The following is a 22,612-nucleotide window of genomic DNA, read 5'->3' as shown; positions in this document are numbered from 1 at the left end:
TAATTTGCACCCGACGTCAACCCCATCGCGGTACCTGTCGCGGTAGCAAATTTGCTCTCAGTTCTTCGGGATTTCACTTTGCTACCCGGTATTCAGTCTGTTTGCTACCGCTTCAAATGGAATTATGCACGGAAAAATCGAATCAAGCACGGAAACAAAATAAAAAAATAAAAAAAAAATCAAAAAATTTCAAAAAAAATCAAAAAATTACAAAAAAATTTCAAAAAAAATTCAAAAAAATTTCAAAAAAATTTCAAAAAATTTCTAAAAATTTCTAAAAATTTCAAAAAATTTCAAAAAAATTCAAAAAAATTCAAAAAAATTCAAAAAATTTCTAAAAATTTCAAAAAATTTCAAAAAATTTCAAAAAAATCTAAAAATTTCAAAAAATTTCAAAAATTTCAAAAAAAATCCAAAAAATTTCAAAAAATTTCAAAAAATTTCAAAAAATTTCAAAAAATTTCAAAAAATTTCAAAAAATTTCAAAAAATTTCAAAAAATTTTAAAAAAATTCTAAAAATTTCAAAAAAATTTAAAAAAAATCTAAAAATTTCAAAAAATTTCAATTTTTTTTAAAAAAATTCAAAAAATTTCAAAAAATTTCAAAAAAATTTCAAAGAAATTCAAAAAATTTCAAAAAATTTCAAAAAATTTCAAAAAATTTCAAAAAATTTCAAAAAATTTCAAAAAAATTCAAAAATTCAAAAATTTAAAATTCCAAAAATTCAAAAATTCAAAAATTCAAAAATTCAAAAATTCAAAAATTCAATTTGAATTTTTGAATTTTTGAATTTTTAAATTTTTGAATTTTTGAATTTTTAAATTTTTAAATTTTTGAATTTTTAAATTTTTGAATTTTTGAATTTTTGAATTTTTTGAATTTTTGAATTTTTGAATTTTTGAATTTTTGAATTTTTGAATTTTAGAATTTTTGAATTTTTGAATTTTTGAATTTTTGAATTTTTGAATTTTTAAATTTTTGAATTTTTGAATTTTTGAATTTTTAAATTTTTGAATTTTTAAATTTTTAAATTTTTGAATTTTTGAATTTTTGAATTTTTGAATTTTTGAATTTTTGAATTTTTGAATTTTTGAATTTTTGAATTTTTGAATTTTTGAATTTTTGAATTTTTGAATTTTTGAATTTTTGAATTTTTGAATTTTTGAATTTTTGAATTTTTGAATTTTTGAATTTTTGAATTTTTGAATTTTTGAATTTTTGAATTTTTGAATTTTTGAATTTTTGAATTTTTGAATTTTATAATTTTATAATTTTTGAATTTTTGAATTTTTGAATTTTTGAATTTTTGAATTTTTGAATTTTTGAATTTTTGAATTTTTGAATTTTTGAATTTTTGAATTTTTGAATTTTTGAATTTTTGAATTTTTGAATTTTTGAATTTTTGAATTTTTGAATTTTTGAATTTTTAAATTTTTGAATTTTTGAATTTTTGATTTGTTTTGAATTTTTGAATTTTTGATTTTTTTTTGAATTTTTGAATTTTTTTGAATTTTTGAATCATACATCATACATATCATAAAGAGAGCAGACATATAAAAAGCATTCAAAACTTTGCCCCCCGGCTTGCCGGTACTTGTCGGGTATCAGAAAATGAGTACCCGACAGGTACCGACACATATTTTTCTTCTACAGATGAACTTGAGATCAAATTTGATACCTGCTTTGCTACGCGCGGTGGGAGACTCGGGGGCAAACTCGAGAGCAAATTTGGCGGGAATCAAATCGGGTAGCAAATGGTTTAACCTTCGACATTTTCGAAAAATGAAATTCTTTGAAATTTTCAATAGGATTAAAAAGTTTAATAAACTTTTAGCATTTCTAGGCATGAATCAACACATAATTATTGATTTTGAAGGTAAACGAGAGCAAAAAATGATAAAAACCCATATTTGCCCCCCGCGGTGGGCTTGTTTCGGTGGCAAATTTGCTACCCTAGCGGTGGGGATGACGGAGTTTTTTCAAGGTGGCAAATTTGATCTCGGTATTCATGAGCCGGGTGCAAATTTGATTTGCACCCCAGCGCTGGAGATGCCCTTAGGGAGATTTAAGATTTAAGAGAAAGATCTTAAATTACCAAAGTTTATTTCATCACGATCCTGACAGACGGTTTGTCCGACGGAATTCGGGCCCTTTTCGTGCGTATATGCAACACTTTGTCCGACGATCGTCGAAATCGACGTTTGAGAAAAACGACGTTGACGGGCCGTTGGCGGGCCATTTTCGGGCGACTTTGTTAACGGCCCGATTTCGACGATCGTCGGACAAAGTGTTGCATATACGCACGAAAAGGGCCCGAATTTCGTCGGACAACCCGTCGGAATTCGGGCCGTTTTGTCGAGCCGTCAGGCCGTTTTCGGACCGTTGTCGGCCCCGTCCGTCAGTCAGGGTATTCCAAAAGGGGTGATCGATTATTTTCATCGACCTTTAACGAACTGTCAAGACCGACACGAAGTTTTCTTTTTCATCGGTCGAACGAAGAGTCAAAAGAATCAACGGAACCAGCGCCTAGTTCCCGCGGGACCATCAGCGAACCCGGATTTCCCGTAGAGAACATTGAGAAATCTTCCTGGTAAGTTAGAAACGTTATTTGTTTTGGGAGAAATCAACAGACCATGCGGATTTTCAGCGACAATGGCGGAACCTGACTTTACCAACCCGGAGTTGTCGGCTGACGCCATCAAGCGGGAACCGTCGCCGATTGCCGGCCCTTCGTGTGCCCCCGTCGAACAACCGCCGCCGATCAAGGATGAAGTTCCGGATGGCGATTTCGATGAGTTCGACGAGGATGGTTATTCCTCGCTGGAGGGGGAGCCGTCGGTCGATCCGATGGTGCCCTCGATTCCGGCGGAGCAGCTGCCCAAACCGGAGAGTAAGACTCGGCTGCGTGACATGCCGTACACTGTTCAGGATTTGAGTGCTGGAGCGGTGGATGGGCGGTGCTCTGGGGATTGGCCGCTGGCTCATTTGTGGCCGGTTTACGTGGGCAACTTCCGATGCGCGGACGCTGCGCAGTGCTTCAGTGCCATCCGGCATTACTTTGCCTCTAAGGGACTGCTGGTGCGCTGGTTTTTCCAGCTGAAGGACGATTATTACTTCCAGTTCCAGAAGAAGGCCAACCTTTACGACGGATTGGTGTACTTTGGGTCGGAACAGGACGCCGTGCAGGCTCTCGGGGCTGACCACTCGATTCACAACGGGTACACGTTGAACGTGTTCCCGGGCCGTGATCCGGTTTACTTCCCGCCGGATCGGAGCGCCATGTTCCGGAACATTCGCTCGGGGTACGTTTACAGCGAGGAATTTTTCACTCGCGCCCTGATGTCACGCCACGGCGGGGTCCGCTGCGTGGTCAAGTTCGACATCAAGAACGGAGCTGCGGAGTTTTACTCGGTGGCCCAAACGCAGGGTGTGTTCTCCAAGGAGCGTCAGTTTCAACCTTCGCTCGTCGGACATCAAGCCCTGCAGAAGCAGCGGTACGTCGAGGCCAACATTAAGGAGCAGATTCTGAACGGCTTGGCCGTGGATCCGAACGCGCTTCTGATGACCGAAAACGATCCAATCTACCGGAAGATGCAGTCGGCCGAACTGCCGGAACCGTTGCGATGCCCTGGACCTCCACCAAGGCGCCACGGTGGTGGCGATGGATCGATTCAACCGGTTCGCCGGGGGCCGTCCAAGTACTCCCAGAAGGTCAAGTTTAACAACAAGTTGAAAAAGATGCGCCGTCTGATCGAGCGGGATTTGGCCGAAGGACGGGAGCCGCACCTGAACCGGCATTGCTCCCAGCAAGACAAAAAACGCTTCCGGCAGATTTACAACCAGGTTAAGCAGCAACGGAAATGGTAATTGTCCGTTACTTTAAATTTTATTTCATTGAATTCCTAATGCTGAAATTAGTATCAAACGAAATTGATATTGACAAAACAACTTGAACAAGGATTTTCTTTCTAATAAAGACTAAAAAGCAACTTTAATTCAATGCAGTGACAAATTTACTACGCACTTTTTAAATTCGCAACGTGCAACACGTTCAGTACGGTATTCCGAAGCTTCACCCGCTCAACCATGGCGTCCCTCGTCAGGGTAGGTTTGTCCCGGGTGCGCAGGAACCAGTTGATCGACTTCAGCACACCCGCCTGCAGCTTCTTGGCCTTCTTGCCCGGTTTCATTCCGTAGCCGGCTTCTTTGCAAACGTCCTGGTACAGTTTGTCCTTTTGCCACTTGCTCAGCTGCGAGAAGTGGACCTCCTTTTTCTTTTTCTTCCACAGCTCCTTCAGGTGGGCATCGCGGTCCAGCTTTTCCCGGGACAACCGCGGCAGCTGTCTCGGACGCCAGCAGGTCTCCACCACGGGACGAATGCCGTCGTCAAAGTACTTCGCCACTTCCGGCCGCGGTCGTTGCTGCAAAAATCCTTCCTGCGATTCGACGGCCCAGATAAGGCCATTCTTGACGTCCGCTTCTACGAACCGTTGCTTCTGGATCTGGCCACTCATTTGCACCGGTTTCCACGTATTTTGGCTGGACAGCGCCTGGACCAGGCAATCCGTATTGGTAAACTCCATCAAGATGGTGTGTTCGCTCTGACGAGTCGTGAACTCAACCCTCCCAAACGGTGTCAGCACGTTCTCCAGGCTAGTTTCCGGTCTCTGTGACGCCTCCACGTCATGCCGCACCAGTCGCGCCGATCTTTCATTGCAAAAATAAACCGGCCTCCTCCCCGGCAGCACGTTCAACTTATGACCGTAATACAAACTTCGATGACACATCGCCATGGCCATCTTTGCTTCCTCCTCCGAGCTAAAGTACACCAGCGCATCGATCAGCGAGCAGTTCCGTTGCACCTCCAGGAACTCCGCGTCCAGCGTGTGAAAGTAAATCATCCGGGTTTCCAACCCATGATGCGCGAAAAAATCCGACACCGGGTCGTACCAGAACCGCTCGTCCCACTCGTCGACCAAAAAGTTGGACAGGTAAACCGGCCAAAAGGTTGCCAGCGGCCACTTTGGATCCGTGACGAGCGGGTCGGCCCTCGCTGGATCCCGAACGAAGTTGTCAGTGGGAACGAACAAACCGTCTGCGGCTAGCGCCAATCGTCGGCCCCATCCCTTTGCGCCGGACACGGTGAAATCGGGTTCGATGCAGTCGAGTTCCTGGGGGCTTCCACAAAACATTTCGCTTCTTTCAGTCCTGTGACACTTAATTTGGCCAAATTTGTTTGATTATTGAGTGTAATCAAAACAAACGAAATCCAAAGTTGTTTTGTTTGATGTGTGCTATAAAATTTTATAGCAAGCTTCTAATACACTGAAAAAACGCCACACTTTTTTTTCTAGTTTTTTAACTTGAATTATGCAGGGTGGTTATTGCCTGATGGCAAGATTGTCAAATTGTATGTATGGGCCGCGATACTCACATTCAGCCATGCCAGATATACAGATAATTCTGTATTTTACAGATTTTTCGATCCCAAAAATCCCAAAAATCTGTATATACAGATTTTTTTAAAACGGTTATATTTGAAAGTTTCAACAATTTAGTTATTAATTTATGCTTTAATATGATTAAAAAGCTTAAATCTGCTGTTAAAAATTTCAAAATGTCTTCTATGGCTTCGATTCGACAAGATACAGATAAAATACAGATTTATTTTTAAGAAAATACAGATTTCCCTCAAAATAATCTGGCAACGTTGCTCACATTGGTTGGACCGTGGACCCCGCTATTTGGTCACTTTACCCTTGGCTTTACCCCTCTGACGCTAAATATAGGGTAAAAGAGCCAGCAAATGTGCAATTGAAAGAAAGTTTTTTTTTGTGAAAAGTTATTTTATGTTTTGTTTTTGATGATTAATGTTGAATATGTTTTGTCAAAAAATAAATAACTAGCAAAAATAAAATATTATCCAGCCTTTTGAGGGCGAAGTCAATCGTTCACATTTTTTAATGTTAACTTATTAACATATTTTAGTGTTAAATGTCAATATTCCAAGAACATAATGTCCAGCTTGTGACGCTAAACTACTTTTCCTTTACTTAGAAATCGAATCCAGAAGGGAAACGATAACCAGCTATGTTGGTTACAAACCTAAATATTAAATAAACTTATTTTCAAATTTACTCATAAATGGCCTGTATACCCTATTTTGTATTTGTATTTGTATCTTTATTTCAAAAATATACATAAGGGCAAGCCTTTTATCGTATACAGAGACATCATTAAGTTCGAATATGATAAAACTACAAACAAAAAAACATAAAACTAACTAAAAATTAGGATAGAGTACCGTAATCTGGGGTGAATCGGGACTACAGTCTGAATAGGGACAGCAGTTTTTAGAGCACTCAAAGCTTTTAAATTTGGAAATGGATGTACACATTTTGTTGGCCTGAGTCTGTTCTAACCGAAACCAACCAGACAAATCAAAATACTGTGCTCCAACATGGTTAAAACTGCTGTCCCAATTCGCCCCATGTGTCCCGAGTGACCCCAGTTTACGGTACATCAAATGATCATTGTTTAAATAAAGAGAAATAACTTAACCTAAAAACAAATGAGAATGACTTCAACATGAAGAATTTAAGTGATAAAATAAACTGGTCAAGAAACTGTTTCTATCAAGTGTTCATTAAATATTCCCTATACTGATGCTTGAAATCACTTATAGAAGTAAGATTTTTCAGACGATGAGGCAAAGCGTTCCACAGGCGTGCGCCACGGACTACGAATGAATTCCCCAGATAATTAGTATGATGAGTTGGAATTAGAATGTTATGTGTACGTTGTGATCTACTAAAGGAAAGTTCTTGACTTTTTTTTGATAAGGTCCGATAAACAAAAGTAAACATTGAGTGTATCCCGCTTACTCCGATGGACTTTGACATAAGGTGTGAAAGGGATACACTCAATGTTTACATTTGTTTATAGGACCTTATCAAAAAAAAGTCAAGAGTTCTTCATATAGATAAGTTGGCTCTTTGAATTTAATAAGTTTAAACAAAAAAAAAAAAAACAAGAAGCTGCAAATGAAAATATTTTTGTAATGGTATGCCAAGAATTGACGACTGATATTGAGAAACATGGTCATATCTGCGTAAATTGTAAATGAATCTAGTACAACTATTGAAACAAACTTTTAAATGACGTTCAGTTTCTGCTGACAAATGAGAGAAAATCACATTACCGTAAATAAAGTGAGGTAAAAGAAGAGTTTTTACTAGTTTTGTTTTAGTATCAATTGATAAAGTGTTTCTATGTTGGTTTAAAATTCGTAAAGTTGTATAAACCTTCCTAATAATAAAAGATACATGATCGTTCCAGGTTAGGTGTTTGTTCATAACTATTCCAAGATTGTTTACTTTATCAACTATTTCAATTATATCGTTGTCTATTGTAATGGGCGGTAATACAGGTAGATCAGAATTAGGACGAGTAAAAATTATGGCTTTTGTTTTAGATGCGTTAAGTACTAGACCATTATTGCGACAAAAATTTAAAATGGATAAAAGATCAGCGTTTAGCAAAGAAATATAGTGGGGAAGTTCTGAAATAGGACAAGATAAATAAACTTGGGTGTCATCGGCAAAAGATTGTATACTGCAATAACGAACATGTCCTGGGAGATCATTAATTGACATTGTAAAGGCTAAGGGACCTCCAACGGATCCTTGTGGAACACCTCGTTCGTTTTGTCTAAATTGTGATCGACTTCCATTGATTTCAACCAATTGATGTCTTCCTCCTAAATAACTCTTAACCTGGCCATGGTCTTCGTTTCGTACATACACTTATGGTACTCGGGTCAATATGACCCAGAAATGTATTTGGCTGCCAAAATTCGGAATCTTGACCGATTTTGGATGTCTTAGCCGCAAATGAAAGGTTAGAATGTCTACTTTGCGATTCCGACTGGCAGAACCGGTTTTGGCCACTGTGGCCACCGGGAACCTGCTACAACCGAAAAAAGTCCTTTTTGAGGCCCCGACTTTGAGGACCTGTATCTCCGGAACGATAACACATAGCGGGTTGCTTCCAGTTGCATTTGACGAGTAATAACCTCGACTTTAAGCTCCCGTAGAGATGATTTGTCAACAGTGGACACCGGTTTCGTTAACCCGGAACATCCGAAAAACATGATTTTTTCAGCTTTTGTTATAAAATCAACACATTAGTCAATTTTTTCAACCGGATTTTTTGTAAATCATTACATTCGTATACTATATACTACCCCTGACTGTTTGGGATCGTTCCGGCCAACTGTGGCCAATCCGGAACCGGTTCTAGGGTACCACCAAAACGGTTCCAATAATGGTATCGCTAGAAACCCGTCATGTTGCATATCAAACTTCATGAAATTGAAAATTATGACCATCTGAAGTCATTCCGATATCCTCTGACTCACCCTGGTCACTCCGGAACCGGTTACCGGTGGCCACTGGGGGACACTTCCGGAGTATGCAGGAAAGCATATCATGCGACATATCAAACGTCATGAAATTGAAAATTATGACCATCTGAAGTCATTCCGATATCCTCTGACTCACCTTGGTCACTCCGGAACCGGTTACTGGTGGCCACTGGGGGACACTTCCGGAGTATGCAGGAAAGCATATCATGCGACATATCAAACGTCATGAAATTAAAAATTATGACCATCTGAGGTCATTCCGATATCCTCTGACTCACCCTGGTCACGCCGGAACCGGTTACCGGTGGCCACTGGGGGACACTTCCGGAGTATGCAGGAAAGCATATCATGCGACATATCAAACTTCATGAAATTGAAAATTATGACCATCTGAGGTCATGCCGATATCCTCTGACCCAACCTGGTCACTCCGGAACCGGTTACCGGTGGCCACTGGGGAACACTGCCGGAGTATGCAAAGAACCCTACCATGCGACGTATCAAACTTCATGAAATTGAAAATTATGACCATCTGAGGTCATGCCAATATCCTATGACCCAACCTGGTCACGCTGGAACCGGTTACCGGAGGCCACTGGGGGACACTGCCGGAGTATGCAGGGAAGCATACCATGCGACGTATCAAACTTCATGAAATAGAAAATTATGACCATCTGAGGTCATTCCGATATCCTCTGACTCACCCTGGTCACGCCGGAACCGGTTACCGGTGGCCACTGGGGGACACTTCCGGAGTATGCAGGGAAGCATATCATGCGACATATCAAACTTCATGAAATTGAAAATTATGACCATCTGAGGTCATGCCGATATCCTCTGACCCAACCTGGTCACTCCGGAACCGGTTACCGGTGGCCACTGGGGAACACTGCCGGAGTATGCAAAGAACCCTACCATGCGACGTATCAAACTTCATGAAATATAAAATTATGACCATCTAAGGTCATGCCAATATCCTATGACCCAACCTGGTCACGCCGGAATCGGTTACCGGTGGACACGGGGGGACACTTACGGAGTATGCAAGGAAGCATATCATGCGACATATCAAACTTCATGAAATATAAAATTATGACCATCTAAGGTCATGCCAATATCCTATGACCCAACCTGGTCACGCCGGAACCGGTTACCGGTGGCCACTGGGGGACACTTCCGGAGTATGCAGAGAAGCATATCATGCGACATATCAAACTTCATGAAATTGAAAATTATGACCATCTGAGGTCATGCCAATATCCTCTGACTCACCCTGGTCACGCCGGAACCGGTTACCGGTGGCCACTGGGGGACAATTCCGGAGTATGCAAGGAAGCATATCATGAGACATATCAAACCTCATGAAATCGCAAAGTATGACCACCAAAGGTCTTGCCCACGTTTTTTAATCCAACCTGGCCACTGAGAGACAATTTCTGGTGGCGATGTCCTCCGGCCCATCCTGATTAATTTGGAACCGAAAATGGGTTGGGAATGGAGGAAATTTGTGAAACATGCAAAGAACCAAGTTTGAAGTTTCTTCTCGAACCTAAGATTTAAAAGGTTTTAATGGGGAGAGCACCAAATCCTTTTCATTTTCCAAGGAACCTTCCATCCCAGAGTTCGGACTGACGACCTTTGGATTGGGAGTCCAACCGCCGCCAGCGACTCCACCGGAGCAGGCTTGGTTTGGAGTGTTGATTGTAATTATAGCAGGGAGAAAACTGGAATGATCAAATGACCGTACAACAACTGAGGCTGGAACCGACGTTCTACTTCCCCATCCGATAGAAGGCGTGATGACACATTACTCGTCACAAGAAATGTGGACGCAATCACACTAGCAGCTACACAACCGAGCCCGATTACCATTCCGGAACCATTTAATTGATGGTGGTTTTAATTTTCTGTAGTAGATAAATTTAGTTGAACCTTCCAAAATTACCTAACTTACAGACCCTCCGGAAGTGTCCCCCAGTGGCAACCCGTATCCGGTTCCGGAGTGACCAAGTTGGGTCATAGGATATCGGCATGACCTTAGATGATGATAATTTTTAATTTCATGATGTTTGATACGTCGCGTGATATGTTTCCTTGAATTCTCCGGAAGTGTCCCCCACTGGCACCGGTAACCGGTTACGAAGTGACCAGGTTGGGTCAGAGGATATCGGCATGACCTTAGATCAGTGGTCCTCAGCCAGCTGATCATCGCGGGCTTATTTGGAAATTTGCCCCAGAGTCGTGGGCAACATGTAAAATATAAATAAAAAATAAGTTGTAGAGTAGAATAGTTTGAAATTGAAATTTTGACAAACAACTAAATTTTTGACAACTTAGAAATTGTCACCAATTATACAAAATCAATTGAAAAAAAATCAACATTCTTCATAAATTTGTCTCATCATATTTCATGTTTTAAAAAATAAATGTTGTACAATTCGACAATATTTCACATAAAAAAAAATTTTTTTTGTTATATTTATATTAACTTTTTTTTGTTTATAATTATTTTCTTGGTTTTGCGAAAACATTTGGTTTGATTGTTCTATTTAAGCTTTGAATGTTTTGAACATTTTTTCAATGATTTTTTGAGTGAATTTTGAAGAAACAGTAATAAGTTTTGAATTATCCGTATGTTATAGGAAAAAATCATATTTATTGAAATTTAGAAGTTTATTTTGGTTCGAAAAATTTGTATTATGAAACAAGATAAAAAAGTGTTTTTCAATGATTTTGAAATTTTTTAAGATCTTTTCGTACGAAGTACAATCTTCTCGTTTCATTTTGAATCAAAGATTGAGGCACAAAAAAAAGATCAAAAATATAATCAAATAGAATTTTTATGTTCTGTCGATTTTTTAGGATAACAAAATTGAACCAAAAAATATTAGCTCGGAATTCATATTTTATAATTTCCTCATTCAATATTTCTAACAAGTTTTAGTCAGAAAGTGATCTGATGTTTAGAACTGTTGGATATTTATTTATTCTTAGTATTTTTAGCAACGTGATTCCCAGATAATACAAAGTTTTTGTCACACTATCACATTCATAATTTTATATTTTTAAAGGAATGAATGTTTCATATTCATTATTTCCAAATTTAGAAATTTAATCGCTTTATAAATTCTACAGGAAAATAAGGCACCACTAGTTTAATACTTCCCATGACCTTATACATATTGTAGAAATCAGAAATCAATTATGGTTATTTCGTCAAAAAAACATATTTTTTCTTTTTAAAGAAACTTAGTTCATGATTTCTCTAGCGAACTTCATATGAGAACGCAAAGTGGGCCGGATTCCAAAATAATTTCAAAACCATCCCGAAGGCCGTACAGAAGACCTCGGTTAGCCACATACGGCCCGCAGGCCGCATTTTGGTGACCACCGCCTTAGATGGTTATAATTTTCAAATTCATGAAGTTTGATACGTCGCATGATAAGCTTCTCTGCATACTCCGGAAGTGTCCCCCAGTGGCCACCGGTTCCGGCGTGACCAGGTTGGGTCAGAGGATATTGGCATGACCTTAGATGGTCATAATTTTCTATTTCATGAAGATTGATATGTCGCATGATATGCTTCCTTGCATACTCCGTAAGTGTCCCCCCGTGTCCTCTGCATACTCCGGAAGTGTCCCCCAGTGGCCACCGGTTCCGGCGTGACCAGGTTGGGTCAGAGGATATTGGCATGACCTTAGATGGTCATAATTTTCTATTTCATGAAGTTTGATATGTCGCATGATATGCTTCCTTGCATACTCCGTAAGTGTCCCCCCGTGTCCACCGGTAACTGGTTCCGGAGGGACCAGGTTGGGTCAGAGGATATTGGCATGACCTTAGATGGTCATAATTTTCTATTTCATGAAGATTGATATGTCGCATGATATGCTTCCTTGCATACTCCGTAAGTGTCCCCCCGTGTCCACCGGTAACTGGTTCCGGAGGGACCAGGTTGGATCAGAGGATATTGGCATGACCTTAGATAGTCATAATTTTCTATTTCATGACGTTTGATACGTCGCATGGTAGGGTTCTTTGCATACTCCGGAAGTGTCCCCCCGTGTCCACCGGTAACCGGTTCCGGCGTGACCAGGTTGGGTCATAGGATATTGGCATGACCTTAGATAGTCATAATTTTCTATTTCATGACGTTTGATACGTCGCATGGTAGGGTTCTTTGCATACTCCGGAAGTGTCCCCCAGTGGCCACCGGTAACCGGTTCCGGAGTGACCAGGTTGGGTCATAGGATATTGGCATGACCTCAGATGGTCATAATTTTCAATTTCATGAAGTTTGATACGTCGCATGGTATGCTTCCCTGCATACTCCGGAAGTGTCCCCCCGTGTCCACCGGTAACCGGTTCCGGCGTGACCAGGTTGAGTCATAGGATATTGGCATGACCTTAGATAGTCATAATTTTCTATTTCATGACGTTTGATATGTCGCATGATATGCTTCCTTGCATACTCCGGAATTGTCCCCCAGTGGCCACCGGTAACCGGTTCCAGCGTGACCAGGTTGGGTCATAGGATATTGGCATGTCCTAAGATGGTCATAATTTTCAATTTCATGAAGTTTGATATGTCGCATGATATGCTTCCCTGCATACTCCGGAAGTGTCCCCCAGTGGCCACCGGTAACCGGTTCCGGAGTGACCAGGGTGAGTCAGAGGATATCGGAATGACTTCAGATGGTCATAATTTTCAATTTCATGAAGTTTGATATGCAACATGACGGGTTTCTAGCGATACCATTATTGGAACCGTTTTGGTGGTACCCTAGAACCGGTTCCGGATTGGCCACAGTTGGCCGGAACGATCCCAAACAGTCAGGGGTAGTATATAGTATACGAATGTAATGATTTACAAAAAATCCGGTTGAAAAAATTGACTAATGTGTTGATTTTATAACAAAAGCTGAAAAAATCATGTTTTTCGGATGTTCCGGGTTAACGAAACCGGTGTCCACTGTTGACAAATCATCTCTACGGGAGCTTAAAGTCGAGGTTATTACTCGTCAAATGCAACTGGAAGCAACCCGCTATGTGTTATCGTTCCGGAGATACAGGTCCTCAAAGTCGGGGCCTCAAAAAGGACTTTTTTCGGTTGTAGCAGGTTCCCGGTGGCCACAGTGGCCAAAACCGGTTCTGCCAGTCGGAATCGTAAAGTAGACATTCTAACCTTTCATTTGCGGCCAAGACATCCAAAATCGGTTAAGGTTCCGAATTTTGGCAGCCAAAAACATTTCTGGGTCATATAGACCCGAGTAACATAAGTGTGACTTTTTTTCTGGGGGGCACTTCCGGTGGCCACCGGAAGTCCATTTTTGGCTCAAATGTGTGTCTTGGTAAGATGCACAAAGTCATAAAATTTCAGCTCTGTAAGTGCCAAAGGTCAAAAGTTACGATAACTTTTATCATGCTCTTGGGTCATATAGACCCGAAGACCATGCCCGGGTTAAACAAATTACAAGCTTCTGTTGAGAAATTATATTGCTTTTCCAGTTTAGCTACAAAAATGTTATGGTCAATCAGATCAAAAGCTTTCGTGAAATCTATAAGGACAAGTATTGTTGCCATGTTACTGTCTAAAGCTTTATTTATGTCCTGACAAACTTTAATAACGGTTGAAGATGTACTGTGATGTTCCCGGAAACCAGATTGGAAAGGGGTTATAAGCTTTTTGAATGTTAAATATTGTACTATTTGATCCTTAAGAAGATTCTCACATGCCTTCGATAATGTTGGTAAAATGGAAATTTGTCTGAGATCGTTCGGTGTTGCTGGAAATTTAACTTTGGCTAAAGGTCTAACTATAGATAATTTGAAAACTAAAGGAAAAGAACTTGTAACAATGATTTTGTTGAAGATTAACGTAACGTAAGGCAGTAATATAATAATGAACATTTTAATAAATTTAAGTGGGATGCCATCATAACCTATTGCATCAGATTTTATTTTTAATATGGCTTTATGAACTTCATCGGCTGAAACTACTCTAAACTTAAATTTATCATCATCGTCATCATAAATGGGTGAGTTTGCAAGAGCTGCTTGTAGATTTCCAGATGGGTAGCTGTTGACTTTATCAATAAAAAAATTATTAACTAAATCTGAATTGAACTGATCGTCTAAAGGGCTAATTTCCTCTTTGTAGCCAAGTTTTTTTAAAATTGTTCCAAAGTGCTTTTGCTGACAGGGAAGGGTCAAACATTTTTGCTGAATGACTAACTTTGGCATCTCTGATTAACTGGTTGGCTCTGTTACGAAAACGTCTGAAAATAATTTTATTTTCAACTGTCCTGTTGTGTTTCCAATTTCTGTAAGCAAGATCACGATCAACACACGCGTTGTAAGCTTCACGACTATACCAAGGACAATCATTTGAACGGATGCGTTTCGTTTTAATGGGAGCATGTTTATCAATTAAATTTAGTAATTTGGAATTAAAATGAGCTACTAAAATTTCACAATCCTCAATGTTGTTGAGTTCATCAAAATTGAATGTTGGGAAATCGTCTAAAACTGTTTGTGGGTTTAAATGTTTAAAATCCCTGAAAGAAATTATTTTATCGAAAGCTGCTTGAACTGGAATATCTAAGACTGTAAAAATGATATCATGGTGGGAAATTGATGGAACTGATTTTTGAGAGAAAAATACATTGGTAATATTATCTGAAATTATAAAATAATCAAGTAAAGAGGCACCGGTATTGAAAAAGTGGGTAGGGTTCACGGTATTGACTATGGAAAGTGAAAAATTGTTCAGTATGTTTGAAAAACGGTCTGAAAGAGAATTTTGTGAAAGAATGTTCACATTGAAATCCCCCAATAACACAACGCTATTATAGATTGGACGTAATTGAGCTAAATCTTCTTCAAATGATGAAACGTCAGTTATTTGCGGAGGTTTGTAAACAACTCCAACGAGCAATGTAGTATTCTTTAAAGTAAGTTCACAGAACAAATATTCTGTAGAACCAGGATTTGAAATTTTTATGATTTTTGGTTTAAAATATGGACGCACATACAAAGCAACTCCACCACCCCTGGAAGTACGATCATGTCTTAAAATTCTATAATCGTCAAATTTTATTAAAGAATTAGTTAATGAATCATTTAACCATGTTTCTGAAAATCCGACGCAATCAAAACCAGTTTGTGAAAAAATTTGTTTGACTTGATCGAGATGACAAACTAACGAGCAAGTGTTGAGATGAGCCAATTTGAATCCTCTTATTTGCGATATCGAGTTTTTAAGAAATGTGTGACAGGGGTCGAAACGCAGTTCATGCAAATCATGTGTAACGTTTGCCATTAATAAACAAAAAGTGAATCAAGCAACAGTTGAGAACAAATACAAATATTAACAACAATTATTTTGTGCAACAAGTTTAAGGAGCTTTCACCCTATATGGACTTTCAAAAGCGAGGTTCACTTTTTGACAAGCTTGCCACCAGTCTGACTTTAGCTGATTTAGCATTTTCGGATAATCGAGTCAGGACTGTAATAAAAAACGATACCTAATGGTTGGTGTCTTCCTCACATTGATATAGATTTATTTTCTAAAAACACAATCTTTAATTTTGGCTCATTTGGAAAGATTTGTTGAATACGCATCCAATAGAGTTATCTACGAGCGCATGTATTGCGTGTACGTACACGAAAAAGATTGAGGTTAAATTTTGTCCGGCCAGCAAAATCAGATGGTACTCTAGTGTGCGCATGCGAAACGTCATAAAGCTCTATATGATGGGTCTCATAAATGATCCGAACATCTTTTTCGTCAAAATATCTGAGATCCACGTGGTGATTATTATTGCATTCAATCGTAATTTCTCGACTCACGTTCGAGATTTCTCTATAGCAAGATTACGACTTACCATCGACAAATCTCGATCTACCATCGAGAAATTACAACTCACCATCGACAAATTACGGTTGTAATTTTACTGTTGAGAAATCTCGATCGCGGATCGAGAAATTACGATCATAATTTGTAATACCATTTTTTCCATTTTTTTTTATTTCAACGGAATATTAAAAAAAATCTATTTTATTTTTTTTACTGTTGAAAAATTACAAAATTAAAAAAATCCAAATCAATTTCTTTTTAATTTCAAGCAATTTCAAAAACATTTTTTTTAATTCCGAAAATTTCAAAAAATTAAAAAAAAAAACATCTTTTCACAAGCTACAGTCAAGACTCGATTATCCGATGGCCTTGGCAAAATTTCACTTCGGATAATCGAATTAAGAAAAAAAAATTATTCGCTGTCTTATTGTTGATTGTCGCACTTCAGTATGACCTCTGAACTACTCTAAGGTGATTTAGAATTTTTAAATCAGAGATGGCGGCAAAAATGACGGTGTTGAAATATTAAAAAAAATGCATTTTTCAAATTAATACAAAACCAATCATTCAAATTTGACTAAAATGGGGTCGCAGGATTCTAATTTGATGCTTAAAGTAAGAAAACGAAGAAATACGTTTTTTTAATCGAACTTCGAATAATCGAGGCTTCGGATAAGCGAGTCTGGACTGTAAATTGTTCACATGTTTCATCACAAAATGTGCAAAGTGCCCAAAGGGTGTAAATACTTTTTTTACACGCAGCCTGTACGAGGTTTGATTCAACAAAATTTTTGTTAAATATAATCAATGCCTAGATCAACGCCGATTTTGCGTTGAAACAAACCTTGATTTGCTCAATTCCACAGATTCTTGTTTTGAAAAAGTTGCTTTGACGTTTAGCGTTGACTCAACAAAAATCTTGATTTTCAAATCAACAAAACGGTTTGTTGATTCAAATACAAAAGTTCAAATATGCCTTATTTTTCTGCGTGTACATACTGTAGAAATAAACTTAAAAATGACAAAAAGACAAAACCAACCAAAAATGACATGGGACAAATATGCATTGAACGGCAGTGAAGTCCTCGTCGAAATTTCCAATCCAACCAAGAAATTGGTATCTTTCTCAAATTTTGGGATTCTAACCTGAAGTATGACAAAAATGTCTGATTTTGTGTAATTAAAAATTTAAAAATTTGGGAAAAATTAAGAAAATATAAAAAAGAAGAATAAGAATTAAAAATTTAAACCTACAAACTAGCGTGGCAGGCGCCGTTGGTGACCAATGACTGTTTCCTATTCGCAACTGATCTAGTTTTAGCAATCATGGTGTTTTATCTTTTCAGTACATTCATATATGTATGCTGTTGATAAAGGAAATACTACTAGATCGTCGAAGCCTATGATCGGTAGTGCTGAAAGGATATTACGGTCCTGTTCAGCAACCATGGATCATTTCTAACGACTCCAAAAGTTTGATGAAGATATTGCATGCGTAATCTTACAATGAAACAGGACACAGTATCAAGTGCATCTCAAGGAGGTGTGATACAAACATATAATATCTTTAAAAGAGCGCGAATAAACCCAACTTTATTACCGCAGCAAAGCCAGATCTACCACCTTCGATCGCCGTCTTTCGCCATCTGCAGTCGCTTGTCTCGTTCGCTACGCTTCTTCAACTGGTCGGCCTTGGTCAGGGTCGGTTTGCCGCCTTGCTTCAAGAACCAGTTGACCGACTTCAGTACGCTCGCTTTTCTTTGCCTGGGGGTTTGCGCTTTCGAGTGTCCCTTCGTCTCGAGCGGATTGAAGCCGTACGTCCTGTACGTCTCCTCGCACAGGGCGTTCTTTTCCGCTTGCGACAAATTTTTGTACTCTTCCGTTTTCATGTATTTCTGGAAATTTTGCTTCATAAGCCTCCTTTTGGACGCAGCTTTGATCTTCTGTTTTTTTAGCTTTTTCTCCAGCTTCAAGCACTTTGATTGTTTCGGCGTATCATCGATGGTCCAGGTATTGTCCACTATTGGCTGAATTCCGTCCTCAAAGTATTGCCAGATCTTTCGTCTTGGTCGCTGAGTCAGAAAGTCTGGCTGCTTTTCCATCTCCCATTGTATTCCCATTTTGACATCCGACTCAAGGAACCGCTGTATCCGAACTGGTTCCATTAACTGAATCGGCTTCCAGTTGGCCTGACTAGCCAATGCCTTGAGCATGCCCTCCTTTGAGCTGAACTGAACCAAAATGTTTCCTATGCTATGCCGGATGGCTAGTTTGACCTTGGCAAACGGTCTTAGAGAATGCTCGAGATGAGATTCCGATGTGGGGGCGGGCCCTTTGACGAGTCGCACGGAAAGTTCATTGCAGAAATATTCCGGCGTCCTGCCGGGAAGCACGTTCAACCAGTGCCCAAAGTACCGGCATCGGTGACAAGTGGCGATGGCTCGTTCGGCTTCCTCCTCTGAGCCAAAATAAACCAGCGCTTCAATGAGCATATTTTTCTTCTGTAGCTGGAGGTAGTCCGAGTCCAGCGTGTGAAAGTAAATCATCCGGGTTTGGAATCCTTTGTAGGCGAAAAAGTCCGACACTTGGGCATACCAATGCTTCAACGCGTTCCACTGACCGATCCAATTGGTCACCATGAAGTTGGACAAATAAGCCGGCCAAAAAGCTGCCAGTGGCCACTCCGGGTCCACTAGTGGATCCTTGGCTGGTGGATTCAAGTACCGGAACTTAGCTGGAACAAACAGCACTTCCGCTCGCTCGCCCGGTGTTAATTTCCGATCCCACTCGATGGAACCAGCTACGGTGAAGTCCGGCTCGATGCAATTTTCTACCGGTGCGCTTCCGCAAAACATTTTCACAAACTAGTTTTGAAACTTTGGCCGATCAATCCATCATATTTTGTTTTTTCTTCAATTGACATTTCGTTACTATAAAAAATGCACTGTCGGCTAAAATTACCAACATTTGCTTTTTTGTTACCTGAAAATGTACCTTTTCTAGTTGAAATTTAGAGATATTGCGCGTATCGAGAAAATATCAGTTTTGGTGATTTTCTTGTAGGGGTCTCAAAGATACGAGCGCAAGCGTTTTTTCAGATTCATCGCAGCAACCGAGGCAGCAACCGTGTTGATTTCCACTTTCCATTGCTGTCAATGTATTTATAAAGGTTAAGAAAATAATGTTGGAATTCCGCCGGAAGCAGCGGTTTCGTGGCCTTTGCGGCAGGCATGGCGATCCTCGGTCTCCGTACCGGGTCGGATGAACGCACTGTGGCTGGTGATGGCTTTGTCGGACCGATTTGTCCCTCGTTGGTGAATCGGCGGCACTTGCACCCGCTATACGAGCGCACACCCGGACCACCGGATTCTAGGGCTACCGATTTAGCTACAAAGATATTTGCCCGAAGAAGCCAGCAACGCAGTGCGTTCATCCAGTCAGAGGCGAAGCCAAAAGACTACCAAGACCGCCGCGAACCGTTGCATCCAGCGCAGAAGATCGGCCAACAACAGGCGTTCTTTTATAATGTAACACAGTTTAGAGGCTTGGGGGGGAGGGGGTCGAAGACTCTGTTACACTTTAGAAACCGGATGTAGCCTACGGGGAACATGGGAACCTGTCCAGGAGACGAAATTGCACTAGAGACACTCTCTATTCAAATTCCAGAAGTGTATATGTTGCATGACCAGTTTATACTGATTTCTCAATACGGTTCAGGGTGTGGCCACCGGAGATCTTGAAATCGGATTTTTTAATTCCTGGATTCTTCTAAATAAAAATTCTCGGTAAAAGAAATCAGTTTTCAGGAACCAGTTTTCCTATGAATAAACTTAATGAAAATTCAACAAATCTGGATCTTTCGGTGGCCCGTACTCTGGTGCGTGTGGGGTGATTTCTCATATTACATTTTGTTTATTGGTAGTTTGCATGGAACCATGTTTCCAAGGACGACATGCCCTCAGGCAGCTTAACCTTCAAGGAGGCTCCCCTCAGGGCATGCCCCGATAAGCGTATGCCTGGGGGGAAGCCTGCCCGACGAAGCCAACAACACCTGCAGTGTCTCCATTCGACGGTACGGTACAGTCGCAGATTCCAGCACAGGTACGGATGCCACCGAGCCGGCCGCGAAGGTCGCAGAACTGCAGATTCCGTCACCGAACATCAGTCAGCTTAAATCTACAAGCAATCGATAGCCAGCAACAAACGTCCCTACGATTTTTCCATATTGACAATCAACATGTTTTTAATTTTTTTGTCTAAGCCTACTCTCTTGCCTTCTCTATAGGATTTTCCATTGCGACGGTATCTTTCTGCGGCGATTAATTGAAGCGCAGGATTCTAATTTTTCTCGAAATTATTAATAATTTGGATGAGTGCACTGAGTAACGTCATTAATGGTACGTTCGTTTGATGGCTAGTTCGGCACTGAGTGTCGCACTCAGAGCTGTCAAAGTCTTTCTTTGAAGAAACTCGCGCTAGTTCCGCACGAGTTTCGCCGCCATCTTGGAACTGAAACCAAAAAGTATTGAAAATAGAGCGAGCACTCGGAACAAATTTTCTCTATTTTTATGGTACCAACCAAAGGTACAACCGTAACGCCTTCGATGAGGCGTTACTGTTTTCAGGCGTTACGAAAAAAAAAATGGAGCAAAAAATTCATCACAGCAAGCTCCTACATTTTTTCTACTGACAGTTGCAAAAATAAACAAAACTAAATAGTGTCTGTTTTGATTGAGAACCATGTTTCCTGCTAAGTTCTATCAAATTTCCACAAAGAGAAACCTTCTTTGGTGAGTATTTGTAGTTCTTCAAGTTTTCTGTTCTTCCATTTTCAAAAAATTGCATAAATATTTATTTTTGCAGAACCACGAGCTCTGAAACTTTTCCTTCGCCAACGAATCCGTCGTACCCAAGAAATGTAAGAAATGTATACAGTGCTGGCTCCGTGGCTGGCCCTAATAAAACTGGCCGATCTTGTTGTTGTCGCCGGAGACGTGCTGTACAGGAAGTCTGGAGTAGTCGATTATATTCTTAGGAAATTAAAGATTAAAGATTGTGCAAATAATCAACCATTAAAATACGAACAGCAATTCTGATGAGCAACGGATTTTTTTTTATAATAAAGTCATTGGTCTGCAAAACATAAACCTATTTTTTTAATTCTTTTTTTAGAAGATATTATTCCAATGTAAATGCAGCGAAGTTTAAAGCTACTGGTTGCGCTAAATTGGCAACGGAATGCAGCGATCCCTCTTGACCGACATCATGTTGGCTTCACTGGAAGCGTTTCACGAAATTACAATTGGTTCAAGGCGTTCACTACAATGTCTGTCCCGGTTGACCGGCCAAGAGATCGATCGTATCGTAAGCCTGTCCGATCGGCGGTTGTGGACTATCGTGGAACTTTAAATTAGTCCAGCAAATACACAAATATTTCATTGAATATAACTAGAAGTCAAGCTATAGCAAGGCTCAGTTCAAGCCCCTTCCTGGCCGTTGCCCACAATCACTCAGCAAGAACGTTTTTTAAGTATCTCAGTCCAATGTGAGGAAAACTCCCAACGAAAAGAACAAAACGTAGCAGGGTTTGTCTTGAGATGGATTGGCTTGCCAAAGTTTAAATGCGATTGGATACCATGCAATATCACATCTAATTGTTGTTGGGAAAACAGTTCAAAAGACCGAATTCATTTTAACTTTGTTGTCCATATTCAGTCAGATTTGTTTGAAAGATTTCTGGTTAGGTTACTCATAAATAATTATACGGCATTCAGTATTCAACAGCATTTTTAAAGACGAAAAGAGCTAAAATAAAAATAAGAACGGTTAGTTTGCATTATTTGTTCAAATTTATGGACGAAACTTTTCCATTTGACAGTTATTTTTTTAAACAGGTGAAAATTGTTGACAGCTGCAAATGTCACCAACAACGTAACGCCTCAGTCTCCATTGAACAAAAATTTGTCACGCCTGACTGCTGAGATTATGCTGAAGGGCTGTGTACCAGTGTACCGCGTTACGGTACCAAAAATAAATTGCCAGTGTTCCCTCTCATTTCCCTTCTCTCTGGTAGTGCGGTGCCTGTGTGGACGCGCAGTTCTGTTTTTTTACCTTCTTTTTTCATTGTTTTTTTTTCACTCGCGTTCGTTGGCCGATGAGTTTTTTTTGTGTTGTTCTCTTTTTATAGTTTTCTATAAAAACGTACCTATTTTTTTGAGACTAGCAAGTCGTATTGCTGGATTAAGCCCTATCATCGATGATTGGAAGGCACGTCGTCGAATATTTTTTAAGGCTTATGATATAAAATCATTTCAATTAATGAAGCCC

At 39.8% G+C, this 22,612-nt stretch overlaps 2 protein-coding genes across 2 annotated transcripts; one reads left to right on the top strand and one right to left on the bottom strand.

Annotated features, from left to right (window-relative positions):
• Positions 1–2,433: 2,433 nt before the first annotated feature.
• Positions 2,434–4,013, top strand: LOC120426328 (uncharacterized). Its single transcript, XM_039591088.2, has 2 exons — positions 2,434–2,591; positions 2,649–4,013. The coding sequence occupies exon 2, from the start codon at positions 2,654–2,656 to the stop codon at positions 3,866–3,868; it is 1,215 nt and encodes a 404-aa protein (XP_039447022.1). The 5' UTR covers positions 2,434–2,591; positions 2,649–2,653; the 3' UTR covers positions 3,869–4,013.
• Positions 3,992–19,209, bottom strand: LOC120426319 (uncharacterized). The gene is made up of 2 exons (XM_052710013.1): positions 17,905–19,209; positions 3,992–5,235 (listed from the first exon to the last, which is right to left on the bottom strand). Exons 1-2 carry the CDS (start codon positions 19,138–19,140, stop codon positions 4,018–4,020), a joined length of 2,454 nt encoding a protein of 817 aa, XP_052565973.1. The 5' UTR covers positions 19,141–19,209; the 3' UTR covers positions 3,992–4,017.
• Positions 19,210–22,612: the final 3,403 nt, after the last annotated feature.

Source organism: Culex pipiens, chromosome 3, assembly GCF_016801865.2.
Source record: "Culex pipiens pallens isolate TS chromosome 3, TS_CPP_V2, whole genome shotgun sequence".
Taxonomy (NCBI): domain Eukaryota; kingdom Metazoa; phylum Arthropoda; class Insecta; order Diptera; family Culicidae; genus Culex; species Culex pipiens.
Note: the sequence above shows the minus strand (reverse complement) of the source record. Positions and strands in the feature narration are given on the sequence as shown.